The sequence below is a fragment of the Ceratotherium simum genome, chromosome 1 (assembly GCF_057802395.1).
Source record: "Ceratotherium simum simum isolate JZ-2026a chromosome 1, ASM5780239v1, whole genome shotgun sequence".
NCBI lineage: Eukaryota > Metazoa > Chordata > Mammalia > Perissodactyla > Rhinocerotidae > Ceratotherium > Ceratotherium simum.
Window position 1 is genome coordinate 96,239,543 of NC_141900.1, and position 22,363 is coordinate 96,261,905.

Sequence of the window (22,363 nt, forward strand, 5' to 3'; positions counted from 1 at the left end):
ACCCAAGATAACTGGGATTGTCAGTGGTGGTGTATGGCAGAAGCAGCAGAGAAATCTGGACTTCAGAGTTTGAGGGAACAGGTTTTTATATTCTGTTGCTCTGTGATACTGTGGGAGTTACTTAACTTCTTAAATCCTCAGTTTACTCATCTGTTAAATGGGAACAGTAATAGCTCAAACCTTATAAAATTACCATATAGAATAGATGCCTTTAGGATTTAATGAGATAATGCAAGAAGTGTTAGCATTATGTCCATTTCACAGTAAGCACTGGATAAAAGAAATATAAGCTGCTGTTATTGTTATTGTTGACCTGTAGGCTAGGTTCAGAACATTCTCTACTTTGCTCTCCCTCCCTTCCAAAAGCACTTGTATCTCTCTTGCTGCCTACCATAATTTAACTGTTCTAAGTCTTATTCCTTTAGAGACCTAGTAAGTTAGTAACTTGTAAATTCTAATGAAGGAATATATGGCTATTTGTTTAAGCTATAACCAGTCATTTTGTGTTCCTACTTCTAAGAAATGTTACATTTTAAAAAAATTAGTAAACTATTTTTTAGAGCAGTTTTAGGTTCTGCTTACATTTTTACATGTAAATGTATTTGCATTTTTAAAAGTATAATATCTTTATTTAAAGGTGAGGCTAAGGGAAGCCTTTCTTTTCTACAGTCATTGTCCCCTTTAACAAGGTGAATCCTTGCATGCTTCTAGGAAGTAGCCACTCTGAAACTCTCCAGCATCTTTTTTTAACTATTTAATTGCACTATTTTTGTCATCTTGGCTCTGCCCAGACATATAATTTATAATTTATCATATAGCTATTTCATTATGTAGTACTGGTTCAAAACTACATAAGAGCCTTAAGAAATAAAATAACTGGTTAGCCTTAATAAATAATATGTTAAGGAGTAATTATTTTTTGTGTGTGTGAACCTGAAAATTGCTGTAAGTATATAAAGTTTTTATTTAGCTCTGGTGTTGGCTCACCTTTAATTATATAATAAATAATGCATTTCTTACTGGTAACACTGTTTTTCAATCTTTTATATGGAACATTAGAAGGAAAACAAGTCTTCACTTTCGTTTTAGAGACTTTCTGTGCCCATAGCATCACAAAAAGGCCCGCATGTCCAAATCTTATTTCTTCAGCTCGCTTGTTGAGGCTTACAGATTTGTTGTAAGTGATTAATGTAGCAGATTGAGACTTCTCCAGAGTTTGCTTATCAGAGATAGGTCCGATCCACTTCCAGCTGATCCTTTCTTATCAATCTAGTAATGAAAGCCACGCTGGGAGGAGACAGGTTTGCAGTGTCACTAGCTCACCCGTTATTGTTGAGTTAAGCCCCAGAAATGGTGAGCTGGAAAGGAGACACTTCCATGTAGCCTTTCATGATCATTCTAATAAGCATTCAGAGCAGTAGAAAAGGTAGGGGAAATTTGTTTAATTTGCTTATTACCTGTCCAGGTAGGCCCTTGGTGTAAGATATTCTTTTGAATTGTTCTTGTGAAAATTTGTCCAAGCTTCTCTATTTCTATTTTAATTCGTGATAAGAAACGTTTTGTGTTCTGTCTGCCATTTGGTGGTTATTTCTTTTAGTTTAAAGAATGTTGAATTTGGTCTGTGCATAACTACACATGCTCCTCATTCGCTACCTTTGCATCTCTTTCTAGTATAACATATTCTTAAGAAAGTCAAAGCATGTGTCACTGGTAAAAAAAAAAAAGTAATCTTTTTGAAAGAGGACTGAGTAAATGTGGATGTAAAAGTTAGATGTTTGGCATTAGCTGTTTTGAGAGTACTTGTTTTTTCCTGATGTGGTAGTTGAAAATATTTGGGTAAAAGACAGGTCAACTGATTGGTATGTTTAGCATTTATTCAGCTTTGAGACTGTGCCACTGGGGACTTTTTGCAACTTCTGCATCCCTTGATTCCTAGGCCGTGTTTTTGAATCCTGACCTGAGTTGGACAAGAGTCACTATCAGAATGATGTGTATAATACTTTTAAAACACACAAGCTCGTCTCAGTACTGTTTAACCGTTTCTGTTATTACAAGACATCACAGTCGTGCTATTTTCTTCTCCTCAGCATTCACGTGTCTACGTTTGGGGCAAGTTATTCATTCATTTGTTTGTGCATTAGTATATCAGATACTTATTAAGTATCCTCTAAGGATGCCAGACATAATCCTAGAGGCCAGGGGATTCAAGGATTATTAAGATCTGCTGTCTCTTTTTGTATGGCTTCCAGTCTAGTTCCAAAGACTGTCTTGCAAATCACCAATCATCATGTAATGTGAAAGCTCCTAACAGAGGTGTGTCCAGATATACAGAATGATAGGGCAGCACAGAGAAGGGCACGGCTGTGCCTGGGAGTGTCGGACAAGCTGCTTAGTATCCTATAGTTACATTAGATAATTTTGAACTTTTCCCTTTTCCAGCAGAAATTCTGCCTTCATGGAAAAGAATTTTGCTCTTTATTCAGGGATTTCACTACAGGGTTTAAAACTTAAGAAATGGAGATACTCCTAGTATTTGAAATTGTTCAAAATGATGTATTTCTACCCCAAAGGTTGTGTCCCTTGACTTAGAATTAAGCAATATTCTGTTTGATTCAATCTGTTCCCTCGGGCCATATGAAAAATGTTATAATAAATACATTCTCCTCCTTCTACCACTAGAATATAAGTAAGTTCCAGGAGGACTTATTGCATCACACTTAAGTTACGGTATTTTTATCTGCTTTGTCACGTTGTATCTCTAGCTCCTACATCTGTGTCTAGCACATGTGCTCAATAAATACGTGTTGAATGAATCAAACACGTTGCCTGAGTAGAGCTGTATCTAGTGTGCATCTTCCTCTCAAGGAACTACTGTGAGCTGTAAGCATCCCAAATGGATAAGAGCTTGTTGTATTACACAGAGGGTAACCCCAGGAGACCCAGAGTGAAAGAGTCTACGTTTCTATCCATAGAGACTCATCACTCGTTGTTAAGCTTCCTATCCTTGGACAAATAAAGGAAACCCATGTTCCTTAGTCTGTTTCTTGTTCTACTCTAGAGAAGATTGGTTGGGCTTTTTGTTCTTTCTCTTGAGAACTTGTGTTAAAATATTTGTATTTTTTCCTTTGTCTATAGCAAAGCGAGGACTCTATTTGAAAAAAATGCTGCTCCGATTTTACACTTGTCTGGCATGGACGTGACTGTCGTTAAGGTGAGAACTGCTCCAGAGTGTTGATTTTATCCTAGCTACTGCTCCCTATAGCATGTCTTCTTCTCTTGACTTCTTAGCAGAAATCGCTTATCACTTAAGAAGACAAGAACAGAGAAATCAGTGTTTTGTTCTTGTTCTGATAATTAATAAAAGTGATTTTGTTTTTTCAAAGCATTGTCAGCTTTTCATTTTCAGAATAGAATTAGATGGAGGCGTGAACTGGATTCCTTTCATCTGAAAGATAGGATGTGGAGTTATTGTCTCTTGGAAGATGAAAGTTGTTATAGCTGTAAGAATTCTTTTCTTGAAAATAAAAAAAAACCTACAAGTTTGAGTAATTTAATTTCTTGGTAGTTCCACAGACAGGTAAATATTTTCTGTCTGGTGAGGAATGATCTCTGATGAGGAATTTTAAATGGCAAAGCTTTAGAATTTGCGAGATTTAGGAAAGAAGAAAAGGGGACAAGAATAAGTTAGAAGGAACTGTGCTATTTCAGAAGATGCCTCAAGATTCTACTTGGTTGACTTTTAAGTGACATGTGCGTAGTGTGTATATTTGGTGAAAATCACTCTTTGCCCTGTTTGTAAGTTTATGGTTTCCCTGTGTTTAGTATTACACACTTTCATTACATCAGAGAGATTAGAAGTCATTTAGTTCAATTTACCATGCAGTGTTGAACTCTCTTCTCCAACTTGTCTGAGACGTGGTGATCTTCCACTGTCTGCTTCCAGGGATGGGAGAAAGAGGAAGAAAACCAACATTTGAGTACTTGTAATGTGTATTACAGGCCCTACATATGAGAGATCCTAGAATGCTTATGTAGGACTGATATTATTTATTCCTTGAATGTTGGGTTGAACTCACAAATAAAACCATGTGGGCCTGGAGCTTTCTTTGTGGGGAAATTTTTTTGTATATTAAATTTCTTTAATGGCTCTAGAAGTACTCAAGTTCTATTTCTTCTTGATTTACTTTTGGAAAGGTAAATTTTTCAAGGAATTTGTTCGTTTCATCTAAGCTTTCAAATGAACTTGATGCCAGTTGTTCATTTTATCCTCTTTTTAACTTTTAAATTTCTGTAACATTTAATTTTTGTGCTTAATATTTTTTACTTGTGCCCTCTTTTTTTCCTCTCAGTAGTCTTCTGAGAAGTGTGTCAATTTAATTAATCATTGCCAAGAACCATTTTTTGGCTTGTTGATCCTCTCATTTGTATTTGTTTCATTAATTTCTGGTCTGTCTGTATTGTTTCCTTCATTCTACTTTTTTGGGGTTTTTTCCTGCTGTTCTTTTCTGACATTTTAACTTGGATGTTTATTTCACTAATTTTCACTCTTCTTTCCTAGTGTATGCATTTAAAGCTATAAATTTCACTCTGCTGTTTCAGCTGCATCCTAAAAGTTTTGACATATAATATTTTCATTATCATTTATTTCTAAATATTTTCTAATTTTCGTCATGATTTTTATCTGACCTATGAATTATTTAGGCATGTTGTAAAATTTCCAAATCCAATGTTTTTCCAAATCTTTCTGTTAATGATTTCTGGTTTAGTTGTGTTATGGTCAAAGGATGTAGTCTATATAACTCTAGTATTTTAATGTTTATTGAGACTTGTTTTATGGCCTAGCATGTGGTTTGTTTTCATAAATGTTCCGTGTATGCCTAAAAAGAATATGTTGTCAGTTATTGGGTACCATGTTCTGTGTATGTCTGTTAAGTCAAATCTGTTAATTGTGTGGCTCAAATCTTCTATATGCTTACTGATTTTTTCTTCTATTTTAACTATAGATTATTCAGAGAGAAGTGTTAGAAATCTCCCATTCTGATTGTGGATTTGTCTATTTCTCTCAAGTTTTGTCCAATTTTGCTTTTTATATTTTGAGACTATGTCAACAGATGCACTGAAGTTTCAAATTATTTCATTTTTTTCACATTTTGACCCTGTCATAGAGTGACTCTTTAGCACTAATATTGCCTTTTGCCACAGTCGATCTTATCTAGCATTATTAGTTCTAGCTCACTTTGGTTTGTTTTTGCCTGGTATAATTTTTACATCTCTTTACTTTCAGCCTTTTCGTATCCTTATATTTTAGATGCAACATTGGTAAAGGCGTGAAAACAAGATATTTTAAAGATCCAATCCTTTTTTTGTCTTTTGACTGGACCATTTAGTCCATTCACATTTATTGTAATTGTTGGTATATTTAGATTTATTTCTATACTAATTATTTATTGCTACATAACAAACTGCCTTGACAACTGTTTTTCTGCTTATAATTTTGTTGGTCAGCAGTCTGTGTTCAGAGCTGTTCTCGCCTGGGCTCCTCATTGCCTGTCTTTTTGTGGATTGATAGCTCATTTCTTTTTATCAATGAATAATATTCCATTGTATAGATGTACAACAGTTTGTTTATCCATTTACCTATTGAAGGACGTCTTAATTGCTTCCAGTTTTGGCAGTTATGAATAAAGCTGCTATAAACATTTGTGTGCAGGTTTTTGTGTGGATGTAATTTTTCAACTCATTTGGATAAATCTGTAGGAGTGCAATTGCTGTGTTATATGGTAAGAGTATGCTTAGCTTTGTAAGAAACTGCCAAACTGCCTTCCAAAGTGGCTGTACCATTTTGCATCCCCGCCAGCGATGAATAAGAATTCCTGTTGCTCCACTTCCTCACCAGCATTTGGTGCTGTCAATGTTTTGGGTTTTAGCCATTCTAGTAGGTATATAGTGGTCTCTCATTGTCTTAATTTGCAATGCCCTAATAACATATAATATTGAGCATCTTTTCATTTGCTTATTTTCCATCTGTATATCTTTGGCGAGGTGTCTGTTCAGATCTTTGCTCTTTTAATTGGATTGTTTCTTGTTTGTTTTCTTATTGTTGAGTTCTCGAGTTCTTTGTATATTGTGAATACAAGTCCTTTATCAGATATGTGTTTTGCAAATGTTTTCTTTTACACTGTCTTTTAAAGCTGTCTTTTCATTCTCTTACCAGAGTTTTTCATAGAGCAGAAGTTTTTTTAATTTTAAGGAAGTTCAACTTATCAATTTTTTTTTCATGGATCTTGCTTTTGGTGATTTATCTAAAAACTCATCACCAAACCCACAATCACCTAGATCCTCTCTTATGTTATTTTCTAGAAGTTTTTTTTTTTTTTTTTTACATTTAGGTTTATGATCCATTCTGAGTTAATTTTTGTGAAAGTTAGTGTAAAGTTAGTGTCTCAATTCATTTTTTTGCATCATTAGGCCACTCTTTTTTATCCTTCCTCTTTTGGTGCATTTGGAATTTTCATCTAAGATGAGAGCCTCAAATGTGTTATACCTATTAATGTAATCTTTGAAATTATGGTCTGTTAAATCTGTCAAGGTCTTTTTGCATTTTGGTTCTTTCATTCATGTACTTATTTATTAATTTTTTTGCAAATATTTATTGAGTGCCTACTATGAGGTAAGCCCTGTTCTAGGTATTGGGGATACATTCTGAACGGAATAAACTTTCCCTATCTATCCTCTTAGAGCTTCCATTCAAAGTGGGAAAGGAAGGGACGTAGATTAGAAGCATACAAATAAACATATGATTTGTCAGATGGTGATGAATGCCAAGAAGAAAAATCAAGCAGGGTAAGGAGACCAGGTGTATGGGGGTGTTAATTTAGTTCAGAAGGTCGAGGAAGGCTGGTCTGATGAGATGACCTTTGAACAGAGACCTGAAGGAAATAAGTGAGGGGGAGAGGAGAAGAATCCAGGCTGAGAACACTGCACGTTCAAAGGCTCTGAGGCAAGAGTGTACTTGGTGTCTGAGGAATAGTGAGGAGAGGCCAGTGTGGCTGGAGTGGAATAAGTAAGAGGAGAGGGTGAGAGAAGATGAGTTTGGAGAAGTAGGAGGGGCAAGATCATCAGCTTTGTGTCATTTACGTTCAATAAATTACCTTTCATCTCCGTTGTTGATAAAGGGTTATATAGGAAAAGGCTGAAGGGAGAACGCTAAAGAAATGTCACTAAGAATGACATAGAATTTGATGTCACTCCACTGAGCATCTCACTTTGAGCTTAGACCTTCGATTGGTAATTAATTCACCTAATTATATTCTAGCGTATTGTTCCCACATTTCTCCACCTTGTCCCCAAGGATATTATCAAATAGCTTGCCAAGTGCCTTGCTGAAGATCACAAATAATGTCTGTCTGGTTTCCCAGATCTAGTAATCTGTCAAAGAAGGGGATAGTCTGCAATGCCTCATTCTTTGCGAACCCATGCTGATTCCCAATGGTCAACTATTTCTAGGTGCTCACAAACCATGCTTTTAATCAGGACTGACATAATCTTTTTTTTAGAAATGAAATATTTGCAAATGTTTAACTATAAAGCCAGTCATTTCATTTTTAGGATAAAAGTAGGACTTTTCATCATAAAATTAAATGGTGTTAGTTTAGGGACTTCCGTTTTCCTCTGTGTCAACTGTGACTTATTGGCTCAGGTGCTGTAGCCCATCTGAATTCCAAATCATTAATGTTTGCCTACTAGTGTGTCTAGTGTAGTGTCAGTTGGAGGGAATGTTTCCTTAGTTTGGTACTAGTTGCATTGTGTCTATTAAAATTCAGCGTTTGGTTTCAGAGGTGGTGGCTTAGGTGGTTCCTTTAGTCGGCTTTGTGTCTGAGAGGAAATAATCTCAATAACAATGGTGAGGCTTAGGTACTGTTTTGTGACTACTTTGAATCGTACCTGTACTTCTTTACATGTACAATCATAGCAAAACAATAATAACCTCCTTGTATTTAGTACAGTACCAATAGGAATAGCTGCCTGGCTAGTTGCTTTATATACTGCTTTACAACGGTGTTACGAAGAAACTATTATTACCCCCTCTCCCAACACATATTTCATTGATAAGGAAATTAAGATCCTGAGGGTTTAAGGCCACTCAGCTAAAAAGTAGCAGAGTTGGGATTTAATCTCGGTCTCTTGGGCTCCCAGATATGTGCTCTTTTCATTACATCTGCTTCTCCCTATCTGCATATACACTTGACTGCCTGCTTCAGATGAAAGGCACTGGATAAATGATATAATAGAATCTGTACTGGACTGGAAATGAGTCCTTTGACTAGCTAACTCTATTACTGAGACAAATCACTGGGTTTGAGTTCTATTTTTAAAGTGAGGAGCTGACTAGATGGTTTCTGAGGTCCCTTCTGGCTTTAAAAGTGTAAAACTATGAAAACTATAGATAATTGCTTTGAAGCTATTTAGTTTTTCGTGTCTATCAGTTATGTAGAATTTAAGAAAAGATTCAATGTAAAAATTTAAAGAAAGTATCCCATTTTTTTAAACCTTTGACCTTGTGGCCCTAGGATGATAAATTTACCAAAGGCTTCCTTTGTATTTCAGACAGATTATGAGGGCCAAGCCAAGAAACTCCTGGAACTGATGGAAAACACAGACGTGATCGTCGTTGCTGGAGGAGATGGCACGTTACAGGAGGTATGGCTGTTTTTCTGGTTGAAACCATTCTGAAGGTGAGGGAAATGGAAATTAGATCTTAGAGCAATGGCATAAAGTAGTTATAATTTAAGGAAATTGTTTTTTTGTAATCCATTCTTTTAGGGTTTGTTACTCTCTGAAACAAGTGTAGCATTTCATTTTTCTCATGCACTTTTATTTCATTGCTTTGTGTAAACTGTATTCCCAGAATATAGAAGGGTTTTTGTTTTATGAAATTTAAGTTTGATAAAATTGAATAAAACAGGAGATAAAATGGTAGTGGGTATGATAAGGTTTTTATATTCTGGAGACTCTTATGAAATAGCCCTGTTTGTTATGGAATCATAGTTTCAATTATGAGGAATATTTCTTATAAAATAAAGTTAAATAAAGATTCCTTTTAAAAAAATAAAAATTCCTATTCTTACATCATTTCCATCACATGTAACATTATCTCCTAATAGTACATTTGGAGGCTGAGTCTACATGTTCAGATGTGTGCATCTGCCTTTGTTTTAAAATTCCATATTCTTAATGCTTACTGGTCCACTGAGGACAGTGAGTACACCGCCCTGGAAGTGCTCTTCTTTTTCCACGCACAGACTAGAACCTTCATTCTGTATTGGAAACCCCTGAAGAGCCCAGTGCAGGCGCCCCTCTTGCCGCTCAATCATTCCATCCTGGGTACCATAATTCACACCTGTACTCATTTCTGAACACCTTTTGCCTCCATTTGGTGGTTTCATCAGTGTTCAGGGATCAGGAGCCAACAGCAGACAGGGCACCGTCCTGTGTTTGGCTTAGCAATTATGTGAGCCTTAGTAAGCTCCTTTTAAAAAGGCTGTGCTAATGATCTTGTAATTGTTTTTATGGCTTTCTAATGAAGTGTGAAGAATACTGATAGCACGCTGACAAAGAATGGAGTAGAGCTCATGGCAGCCCCATGTAACCCTGCAGTTCAGTGTGGCAAGAGATGAAGGGAGAAGATTGGCATCAGCCTTTGCTTTCTAAAATATTTTTAAGAAAGATACCAAATTGTGTATTTGGTATAAAATACCAAAATATGCCCTGATAAAAAAAGAATTGGAGGGAAATACACCAAAATATAAATAACTGATTAATGGTGGTTATCCTGCATGGTGAGTGTATGAGAAAGTATTTTTTCATTAGGTATTTTCACAGTTTTTACAAGACATGTGTATTATATTTTAAAAATAAAAAATAAATTATGTAAAAATTCAAATTAAAATGTCTTTTAATAGAGGGAATACGATCATCCTTGTCTTTGTTTTCATCAGTAAGAAACATTTATTGGGAGCAGACTTCTCTGAGTGGAGCAGTGTTATTTTTTTCCTGGATGTGCATTTCATAGTAGCAAACTAGGGTCCTTTGTATATTTTATGTGTGCATCACATTTATACCCATTTTAATAGAACTTGAAACATAATTTTATTAATATAGTGTGGAGGTTTTGTAATTATTTTATGTTACCCTTTATTGTACTATTGATCCTGGATTAAGAAAAAAATCTAATTTAGCTCTGATCCTATTGGAGAATACTATGTGTTTTAAGAGCCAATACATCTTTTACCTAGTTTCTAGGAAGAAAAGAGGAACAAGTTTGTGGTCCATGAAAATTGAATCCAATTCTTTTATGACAAGGGAAGTACACCTTGTTTATAATAGTTTTTTTTAACATTTGTAGGTTATTACTGGAGTTCTTCGAAGAGCAGATGAGGTGAGCTTTAAAAAACTGAGTAATTGCATTTTAGCTTTTACTTTTCTGTTCTTTTTATCTCTCTTTACTTCTTTCTTTTACTTTTTCTTCCCATTTTATATTTTAAGGCAGGCCTAAGTTGTGCTTCCTCAGATTTTTGAAAATAAAGTACTGCTGCCTGTGTCACAGAACACTTTTATTGGCCCATGTGGACTTTTCTGCTTTGGTAATCTGGAGTATCCAATAGCTTTTACCAAGAGTTGTTTAAAATATAAAATTTTCCTACAGAATCTTTTCTTCAAAGGATTTCCTTCATAAATAAATTGTGGTATATTCATATACTGGAAGCCATGCAGCAGTTAAAATGAAGAAACTAGGTTTATAAATATTTACATGGTTAAATCTAAAAAATATTCAGTAAAAAAGCAGGTTGCCAAAGGTATGTTATACGTGTCTACAGAGTTTTAAAATTCAGAAAACAATACTACGCACTGTTTCTGGATGCCCAAATGTGTAGTAAAAGAATAACACAACCTCAGGATAATGGTTTCCTCTGCAAAGGGAGAGGGGAAAAGGATGAGAAGGGACTTCAGCTGGATCTGTATCATTTTATTTCTTAAAACATCTGAAGCAAATATAGCAAAATGTAACGTTCGTTAAATCTGGATCTTGGGTACATGGGTGTTTGTGACATTATTTTATGCACTTTTCTACAACCGTTTAAAACATTTTATAAATAACAACAAAAAAGATCCTTCCTAGTCCCTTTAGTAATAGTGGATTGTGCTCAAATAGTCTTTAGGAACCTTACAGTGTCTATTTATTTGTGGCATTTAATTAAGTCAGCTGCTATGTGATTACCTTCTGCTACTTGAACTTGCTTATTCTCTTTGCCTTATTGATACTTGAGATCGTTTATAAAGCATTTTCACCTGTCATCAGTTACTGTACAAATGTTAGATATTTTTAGTTGAATTTTATCTGCAACTTTTTCAAATAGTGTGACAACATAATACAGTTTCTGTCACAATAGTGTATTTATCTAATATTGTTAAGACCCTCATTTTCTTAACCAAATTTCTTTCAACCGGGTGCCTTTAATGAGTACCCAATATTTCTTCCAAATTCAAAGTCATGTTGTTTTCATGGGCTGTCTCATTCCAGAAATTGCTTATTTAGTATTACCTGATTGCTGGTCTAGGGGTGTGGGAAGGGAGATGAGGTGGTTGACCCAGGGTCCGATCTTTTGTCATAGTTGACGTATGCCTCTCTGTTCAGCCTGCTTTTCTGACCGTAATGATAAAACTTTCCTCTTCTTTTTCTCCCCCAGGCTACCTTCAGTAAGATTCCCATTGGATTTATCCCACTGGGACAGACCAGTAGTTTGAGTCACACCCTCTTTGCTGAAAGTGGAAACAAAGTCCAGTAGGTTGTCAATGTGGGATAGTAGCATTTGTGGGAGAGTGAGCGTGGGGATGGAAAATTCATATGTGTGATATAATAATTTTTTTTTAAGTTTCGATAGCCTAAAACTTCAAATCATTAAGAGGAGGACCTAGATCAGAGTTTAACCTTTCAGTTCATTGGGAATTTTTCCTCTTGAGTTGTGAGACCCTGGTGATCTAATATTAAGTCCCCAGGTCAGGTATGGAGATGAACACTGATGGCCTTTTGTCAGTTATGAAGGTGGCATCCCTGGTCCAAACTGGTTTTATGCTTTTACGTTATGAGATTCTCTAGTGAAGACAGATTTGCACGGATCATTTGTTTGCTTTAAATATACATGATGACAAATAACGAGTCCCTTGTGAAGCCTGAACTGGTAGCCTTGGCTTCATTATCTTGATAGTATAAGTAGCTAAAGCAACTAAATACAGTCATATCTTTTCGGAATGCCTACAGTGGAAGGCAGTCTAGACAAAGCAGACAGGCGAAACAGTGTACCCTCCATCTAAATTAAATTCCTGTGAGTCTAACAGTGTCTTCAGGAGTCAGGCAAATGTTATTATTGTTCTTTTCTCTTGAAAGCATTATATAAACAAAGCTCCAGTCTTGCAAGAGGATAGGAATCTTGAATCTGAGTCCTGGCTTTAACAGTGATTAATAATAATCTTGAGAAAATCGTTTTCAGGCTCTCATTGTCAGTTGCCTGAGCTCTAATGTAAGCTTTGCAACACATTGGGGGAGGTCAATAAACAGATATTTGTTGAATGAATTCATTAAAATCTTCTCATGACATTTCTGGTTATAACCTTCTAGAATCAATAACAATAATAATACTCAGGTGATTCTGTGTTTTGGATTTTTTTTCTGTTTTGGGATTTTGGTTAGGCTGGTTTTCGTGGATTTATTTTTGCTGTTGTGATTTTAAGAATCATATCTTTTAACGATTCTGTATATATTTTTTGTAAAAGTCTTGGTCCATATTGGTCCATAACATCAAACACTAGCCATAAACATAGACCTGTATCAGGCCTTCATTAAATGTCTCTCATGCTTCAAGCCTTCATCTAATGGGGAGTGTTCAGCTCTTCCGCAGTCATCCCGAAGCCTGATGTGGCGTTTCAGTTTGCCGTACTTTTTATTCCCAGTTTAGAACTTCTCAGGGTCAATAGATATGACAAACAATGAATTACTCAAACATTTTTGCTTATTGAGATAAATTTTATTGGTTTGGGTCTTGGTTACTGTACAAAGCTAGTCTTTCCCTTTGTGTCAATGTAGATTATTTGGATTGTTTAGCCAACATTCCCAAATATGTCCATGGTCCACAAGTAGACCATGTTCCTTGAAGAACCCCCACCTTATCCAAAAGCCAGTTTACACACGGTGTGGCAACCCTCAAGGTCTTAGATAGCCTTCAGCTTTTTGTGGGCCGATTTTCCCCTTTAGTTAAACTAATGTTGTTGCTGCTTCTATTTATAATTTAAGGATTTATAAAACTTAATTTATAAGCATACCCCAGGGCTCTTAGGTAATTAAGTAAGTCAGCCCTGGATTCAGAATTTTGAAGACCTCTTAACATGGCAGATGCCTAAGGCTATTTAAAAGAACAAGGAAGGCTTTGCTTTTTGCATTGCTGTCAAGATTTGTTGTACCATAATTACTACAGTAGGAAAAGGAATCTTGAATTTGGAATGTTGCAGGTAAATAATCCTAAAAAATAGCTGTTTTGTGTTACAGTGCTGCTTTATTTAGAACTTTCAGTTATTGCTGGAGAATGATAAATTTAAGGTTGCATTTTAGCTGTCTTCTGCCAAATAATTTTGAAAAAAAAATTAATATGAAAAGCCTTTTTCAGTTGCAATGTTTTTTTTTTAAGGTCAGTCTCTCAAAAGCATTTCCTAAATCTCTTCATGTGCAAGGTACTACTCAGAGTAGGGACAGTGCTTTAGGATCCTTTCTACAGATTCCTTCAGAATTAGTATATTCATATCAGATTAATCTATACTTGTGATCATGGTTCTTGCTTTTTCCTATATTGAATTTCATTTTCTGAACTGCTGCCTACTTCCCAGATAGCATCCATATTGGAGGGAAAAAATGGGATAAAGGCGTGTTGATAGGGAAATATGAGAAAGTAAAATAGGCTGTTTCTTACGTTTCAGCTTGCTTCCTAGGGAACCCAGAACATAATCCAAGCATTTGAGTTAACGTGTATATTCTGGGGATTTTAAAGCATCTTAAGTTGTACCTAACTTTGTTGGCAACACTGATTCAAGTGGATGTGATTCCTGACTTCGGTGTTTACATTTTAAGCCTGATCACACTGATGGGGAGGCCTGTAGAGCCTGTGGGGTTGCTCTTTGGAAATCTCTGGTTATCCGTATGGTACGTCCAGGGCAGCCTCACCAGGTGAAGAGAGCACACGTTTGGAATTAGAATGAAGTCAGATTTCGTTTTGCCCCATGCTTACTCTGTCACCCTGGGAATTTTATTGAATCTCTGTGAGCCTGTTTCCTCACCTGTATTTATCAAATGCACAATAATAGTACTTACTTCAGAAGATTGTTAAAAAGCCAAAATAAGGACTAGTTAGGTAAACATGTAATTGTGTCTAGTAAACTACCTGATATATTGAAGATTTTATGCATAATTATTGAAAATTCATTTAGGATGGAAAACAGTAACTAACAAATAGGATAATTGTACAATTACTGATTCCAGATTCTATAGTTAAAACAAATATACACATATCAAAGAAGATAACCCTCTATTCTATTGCTAACTGTTATACCTAGAGAAGTTTTGTTTTTGTTTTTTAAAAAGGAGAGAACATTTTATAGAGATTCCGATCAGTTACCGTGGAAAGGTGACTTTTCCTACCAAATTCACATTGTTAACCAGAACTGTACAGAACAGAATAGATTAGGAGAAGCCATATTAGGAGAGAAACTATACTTTTTTGAATGGAAATTAATTTCTAAATGACTCTTATAGTTATACTTAAACTCTAGACACAATAAATCTTTTACTAGACTAATAATTACTATATTTTTCTAAAATATAACTATACAACAACAATAAAGGCAATAGAATACTAACATTGCTAAGCCTTTACAAAAAACATGAAATACTTAGGGATAAATCTAACAAAATATGTGTAAGATTTATATGCTAAAAACTACAAAATGTTGAAGAGGAATCAAGAAAACCTAAATAAATGGATAGAGATGTGTCTGGATTTCAGAAATCAATATTTCAAGACTCAATAGTCTTCAAGATCTATTTCAAGATCTATATATTCAGCACAATGCCAAAGTTCCAGAAGACTTTTTATAGAAATTGACAAGTAAATTCTATAATTTATATGGAAAAATAAAGGAACTAGACTAGCCAGAATAATTCTGAAGAAGAATAACAAAGTTTAAGGACTTAACCCTTTCTGATTCCAAGACTTACTCTAAAGCTACAGTAATCAAGACAGTGTGGTATTGGCAAAAGAAGAGACACGTAGGTCAATAGAAGAAAGTGTTCAGAATCAGGCCCACACATATATGGATGCTTGATTTTTTGACAAAAGCTCCAAGACAATTCAGTGGAGAAAGGACAAGTTTTTCAACAAACAGTGCTGGAACTATTAGATAACCACAACTCATACCTCATACTGTATATAAAAATTAACAGGAAATGGATTATAGACCTATATGTAAATCCTAAAACTGTAAAGCTTCTAGAGGAATATCTTTGTGACCTCAGGTTAGGCAATGATTTCTTAGATAGGACACAAAGAGCAGAAAACTAAAAGAAAAAAATGATAATTTAGACTTCTGCAAAATTTAAAACATCTATTCTTTGAAAAGCACTGTTGAGAAAATGAAAAGACAAGCCACAGACTGGGAGAAAACATTTGCAGGACACGTATCTGATAAAGGACCAATATCCAGAATACACAAAGAACTCTCACAACTTCATAATAAGAAAACAAACAGTCTAATAGAAAGAAGGGCAAAACATTTGAACAGACACATCACCAAAGACATAGACGGCAAATAAGCCTATGAAAATATGTTCATCGTTAGTCGTTAGGAAAATGCAAATGAAATCCACTATGAGATGCATCTATTAGAATGGCTTTTTAAACAGACAAACCAAACAAAAACTGACATCATCAAGTGCTGGCAAATACACAGAAAAACTGAAATTCTCGTATTGCTGGTGGAAATGCAAAATGATATAGCTGCAGTGGAAAACAGTTTGGCAGTTTCTTATAAAATTAAACATATAAGCAGCAATATAGGTATTTACCTAAAAGAAATGAAGACACATGTCCATACAAAAACCTGTACATGAATGTTTATAATGGCTTTATTTGTAACTGCCAAAAAACTGGGAACAGTACCAATGTCCATCAACTGGTGAATGGATAAGCAAATTGTGGTATGTCCATACAGTGGAATACTACTCAGCAATAAAAAGAAACAATCTGTTGATACATCCAGCAACACGAATGAATCTCAGTCTCATGCTGAGAGTTTAAAAATGCTGAACTGGAAAGGCTCCATACTTTTTAATTCAGTTTATATGATAATCTGGAAAATGCAACGCTATGGAAGAGAAAATAGACAGTAGTTGCCAAGAGCTGATGGTAGGGAAAGTGGATTGGCCACAAAGGACCAAGAAGGAACTTTTTGGGATGTTGGAAACGTTATATATCTGTCATGGTGATAGTTACGTGACTGAAGGCATTCATGAAAATTTGTAAAACAGTATACCTGAAAGGATGAAATTTACTGTGTACAAATTATATCTCAATAAATCTGACTTTAAAAAAGAATTTAAATATTAAACTAGTTCTTTCAAACTTAGGTACTTCTGCTTGCACAAGTAAGCACTAGGGAAAAGCTGTTAGTTTCTCCTCGATTTGGTTCACATTGATGTGACCTTCTGTGGCTACTCTCTCATTGTTCATTCTAATTATATCTACTGACCCTTGTACCCCACCATTACAATTCATTCATCTGGGACAATTTGAGTATCAGTAAGGCTAATTACTATAATGTATTGAAACAACAAATATATTTAAATCTACTTATGAGTTCATAATGATACTAAGAAAAATAAAAATGAAAAACTCATTGGTCACTTTTAGAGGATATTAGGGAATCAACTTATTATTTTGCAAATTGGTAAAGTAAAAAAAAAAAAAAAAAAAATTCAAGCATTTATCCTGATTTTTCTCATATGACCTGTATTTCAGGGTACCCAAATTGTTGATGAGATGAAGTTTCTCTTTGTGGACCAGATAATAAATTAGAAGGAATAATAGAATTAAAAGATCACCATTTTGCAACTCTCTGTTAATTAATAAATCTAGCCAAGGATTATCAATGGTTGCTTCCATCACAAAAAGAGAGCCAACCAGATTTTATGTACTTACTGATGGAAGTACACACTGTCACCTATGAAGTATTCTGGCCAAACACTCAAAGCTGAATCGGATACAGATTTTCAGAAAATGCAGGGAATGGAGACACATGTTAATACCATGGGGATGCAATCAGTAAAATCCAGATTGTTAGAAACTCAATAAGACAACCCATTTCTTTAAGAAGTAGGGAAAAGAAAAGGAGAGGGAGTCTGTGGATTAGAAAAGACTTGAGACATATAAACCAATTGCAATGTATAGATTTTATTTGGATCCTGATTTGAACAAAGAAACTGAAAAAATATATATAAGACTTAATTGGGTAAATTTCAACATTGACTAAATATATGTTGATATAAAGGAATTATTTAAGTGTTTTAGATATGACAATGGCATTTTATTTTTTTTTAAAGAGCTGTCTTTTAGAGATACGTAAGGAAATATTTATGGGTGAAGTGTTAAGATATCTGGGATTTGCTTTGATACAGATTGAGGGAAGTGAGTGGGGGATATGAAAGGAAATAAGATTGACTGTGAGTTGATAATTGTGGAGGCTGGATGAGGAGTATATAGGAGTTCATGATACTATTCTCTGTACTTTTTTATATGCTTGAAATTTTATAGAATAAAATCATTTATTCATCAAATGTTGATTGCCTGTTATGTGCCATGCACTGTGCTAGGTGTAGGTTTTATATTGGTTAATAAATGGATGTAAATTATTTGTAACCTTGTGGAACTTTCAGTCTCCAGGAGGAGGCAGATGATACAGATGTAAATTAAAAAATATATATTGTAAATTGTGATCAACTGTGAAGGAAAATGAACACAGTTCAGTGATAGGGAATTATAGGAAAGGACCTCTCTAGGCTAGTTAGGGTAGATGGTGACATTTCAGTCAAGATCTGAAGGATGGGAATAGCCAGCCATGCAAAGAGACAGCGGATAGGTGACAGGAGGGGTGTACATGCTAGGCGAGGAAAGTGTTGATGTGGGTTTACTCGTTCTGTCTGCTCCAAGAGCAAATATCTTATTGTCTGGCCACTTGTTGATTTAATGTGTCTTTTTCTGACTATCTGTGGTGTGTTAATATGTGTCTGACCTTGGTTCTAATTAGAGTATGAACCCTAGAACTGCTTCTAAGCCTGGCATACTCCACATGCCATGAATGGATGTCAATAGTACATGCCTTTTTCACCTGTAGACTTTTCAACTGATGATCAGAATGTAGATAGAAACAGTCTTGTGTCTGTGAACAAAAGAATCAGCAATTAAAATGAAGTACATCCTAGTAATCCTGGAAAGGAAGAGAAATATGTCTTGGGTTCAGGATTATATTTTGCTGAGGTAACTACAACAAATCCTGTCCTTTAGTTACCCTTTGGGTTATTAGAGTAAAAAGAAGTATGGTTTTTTCAAGTGCTTGACTTTCTTGTAATGAATGAAAGATATTATTATGTTATTATGTATTTGAGTATCATATTTTCCAGTGATGAGAGTGAGGCACAATGTAGAGACCCAATAAATGTGAAGTAAATAAAGGATTGGTGTCTTGTACAGACTTCTCTTTGCTAAGCCTTCCCTTTGAGTCTGTATCAGAGCCTTCCATGATATTTGTATCAGTAATTCTTTTGTACTCCTTTATTCTGCTCTCTGGGAGTATTTTGAAGGAATAAATCTTTTTCCTGACCCAACTATTAGTACTTTTGGCAGGAATCTGGCTGTGTGTGTGTGTGTGTGTGTGTGTGTGTGTGTGTATGTTGGGGGGAGGCGTTGCTTATTTTTCACAATATGATCATTTCCTTCTTGCTATCTTTTAGACACATTACAGATGCTACACTTGCCATTGTGAAAGGAGAGACAGTTCCACTTGATGTCTTGCAGATCAAGGTAAAGTCTTTTCTTCAGAGTTTTAAAAAATTAACAAAGTAATACACATGTACATGTTAAAGAAAGTAAAATGTAGCAGTTCAAATGAGATTATAATGAAAACAATAGTCCCTCTTCTTACCCTTTCCTATCCCAAATATAACTCCCTAGGGAAAAATAATTTTACCAGTTTATTCTAGTTGTTATCACTAATATTAATATGCTCATGATGCTATTTTTTTGAATTATGGTAAAAAAAACCCCACAAAACATGAAAATTACTGTCACAACCATTTTTAGGTGCCCAGTTCAGTACTGTTAAGTATATGATACTACTTTTTGATTTATCCGTTTTAGACCTTATCTCTTGGCCTCTTTGTTATCAGAATTCCTCTGTATCTCCTTTCAATATAGTTGTATCACTATTTTTAGTTCCTCTATTGATTACCTTGAGACTTCAAGTAATTTCTGTATCTCATATGGTTGTTTTGAGTATTAAAAGAGCTAATAAATGTCAAGCACTTAGGACAATGACTGATTTCACCTTACCTGTTTGTATTGTGGCCACCTCTTTCTCCTATGCTCTGCCAAAGGTGAAACCTTTCTCATGTCCCATCTGACCTTTGGAGGGGCTTGTCTTTGGAATTCAGGTTACTTTGTTGCCTTGCAATCTCAGCTCTCTGATGGGCTTAAGAAAAATTATAATTTTGTAGATTATCTGGCTTTTTCTTATTTTTAGGCTTTTCTTATTTTTATTTCTATGTTCTTTGTAGCTTCCTACAGCCTAGATGGGAGCAGAACTTCCCATTTTTCCATTGGGTTGTCTAACATTTTCTTACTGATTTATAGATGAACTCATGAATTGTTTTCGCAGTACATTTGCTGGCTATGCCCACTGAAAGGGTTTAGAAGCAATGATGCTCAACAGCAATGAGCGTACCTGGCACCCAGATTTTGGTCTCTAAATACCATTTCCTAATAAAAGGTACCAGGATCCTGTGAAGGGATGGCTTTCAAAGGCAGGACAAGAACAAGGCAAAGAACTACTCAAAAACTGATGGAGACAACATAAGAAGACGTAGGAGGCAGCCTGATGGTATCTTACTGGCCAATTTTGGGGCAGTTTGAACATCAAAAAAAATAATGTTAATGGATTAATATACATTAAATAAAAATGAAGACTCTGAGTCCGCAGTTATATTATAGAAGAATCACTGGCTTATAAATGTAGAAGAAATGATAGAGTTAGAGAATTACCATTTTGCAATCACCAGTGAAATAATTGATTCAGGCAAAGATCATCAATGGATACTAAAACCATTGGATAAAAGGTTGTTGGGAAACAAATATCCACATAGTCTCAAAGTATCACAGATTACTTAATAATTACAAAGGAAAAATATGTCTTTATAGTAGAGAAATCGAGCATATATACCACTTTAACCAAGTGATCAAACTTCACATCATCAGTAGTGGGACAGACAGACATTATCTGCCTCCTTATGTGATATATTGAGAAGGAGACAGCATCACCTGTGTAGTTTCCTGCCCAAAACATTAACTAATCTGAATATAACTGAATCTAATAATGAGAAAATAATCAAATCCAAATTCTGGGACATTGTAAAAAACAACAATCCGTCTGGCCTCTTCAAAAATGTCAATGTCATGAAATCCGAAAGAAGGTACAGATTCTGTTCAAGATTAAGAGAAACTAAGAAATATCATAATTAAATCCAGTATGAGATTCTGGAATTGGAAAAATAAAAATAGTGACAACCGTAAAAGATATTATCAAATCAGAGATGTTTTAATATGGACTACATATTAGATACTATATGTTGATGTTAGATTTCTTGAGAGTGATGATGGTATTATGATTATGTTTTTATATGTCCTTGTTCTTAGGAGATGCAGGTGAAAGGTCGTGAAGTCTACAATTTATTTGCAAATGATTTAACAATACTACAAACTGTATATACATACACAGATAAAGCTAACATGGGGAAATGTTGGCAGTTGGTGAATCTGGGTGAGAGGTATAAATGGTGTCCATTATACATATAAAACATTTCTTGGGGGGCCATCCCAGTGGTCTAGTGGTTAAGTTCGGTGCACTCTGCTTTGGCGGCCCAGGTTCGGTTCCTGGGCACAGACCTACACCACTCATCGGCGGTCATGCTATGGCGGTGACCCATATACGAAATAGAGGAAGATTGGCCAGATGTTAGGGCGAATCTTCCTCAGTAAAAATAAACAAACAAATATTTTTTGGTTTGACATTTTATCAAAATAAAAATTTTGGAGGAATGAAAACCCAATAGCCATTCCAGATTCTTGATTAGAATCTTCTCTTAAAAAGGGTTTAATTCCTAGAAAAAAGATATTCTCACTGGGTAGTAATTAAGTAGCTATTCCTTCTTCATCTAAACTACTCCTCATCCCCTCATCCTCCACCCCCCACCCCCAGAAAGACAGATTCCTAAGAAGGCTGAGCCATGAAGTCAAATAATCCTGTAAACAGTGAGCCCTGTGTGCTTTACTCAGATTTAGCCCTAAAGTGTGCCAGCTGCATTCAGGTTGTCCTCCAAAGGCTATGAACATTTTATGTCCATTCGAATTTCCTGATACCTGTGAAAGAAGGGTCCATGCTGTGTCATGAGTCCAAACTTCAACCCTAAAATGTCACTTTTAGTTATATAGCATTTACTATATGCATATTTACGATTGGTGAACCAATAGCTTGCAGCCTATTTTCCTTTGTTCTTCATGCAGTGATGTTTGGACTCTCCACCATGACCTCATTGGTCACGATAAAAGTGATTTAAGTTGCAATTGATCCTTTGGATAATAAAGCTAAATCGTGCTCACAAAATGGAAGTGCCGTGCTGAAAGAAATTCTATCCTAGGAAAGGTACTAGATCGACATCACTATGAAGATGTTATTTGAAAATATTGTTATTACCAAAGGAGGTGAATCAGGATTGTTCTCTTAATAACTGAGTGATTTACTGTCTCTTGTATATGTGTGAGAAGTAATCCATTCCAGAGTAGTTAGGATTTAACTGGAAATTCTTGATTGTGCTTGTATTTAAATATCCCTTGTCTCCTTTATCTTTTTCTTTCAAATATACTGATTTTGTGAATTGATGAAACCAGTATCGCATTTGCCATAGGCTCTGTATATTCATGACACAGCCCGGGAAGCA

The 22,363-nt window shown here is 35.2% G+C and overlaps 1 protein-coding gene across 4 annotated transcripts in view; it reads left to right on the top strand.

Moving 5' to 3' along the window:
• Window positions 1-22,363, top strand: part of AGK (acylglycerol kinase) — a 77,854-nt gene that overhangs the window by 27,648 nt on the left and 27,843 nt on the right. For all 4 annotated transcript variants that reach the window (XR_015552426.1, XM_087431824.1, XM_087431815.1 and 1 more), the window contains 5 exons: window positions 3,136-3,211; window positions 8,608-8,700; window positions 10,406-10,438; window positions 11,748-11,842; window positions 19,106-19,175. Coding sequence is in view for 3 of the 4 variants with exons in the window: in XM_087431824.1 (XP_087287950.1) it covers window positions 3,136-3,211; window positions 8,608-8,700; window positions 10,406-10,438; window positions 11,748-11,842; window positions 19,106-19,175 (367 nt within the window). In the remaining variant the exon portion in view is untranslated. The remainder of the gene's footprint in view (window positions 1-3,135; window positions 3,212-8,607; window positions 8,701-10,405; window positions 10,439-11,747; window positions 11,843-19,105; window positions 19,176-22,363) is intronic.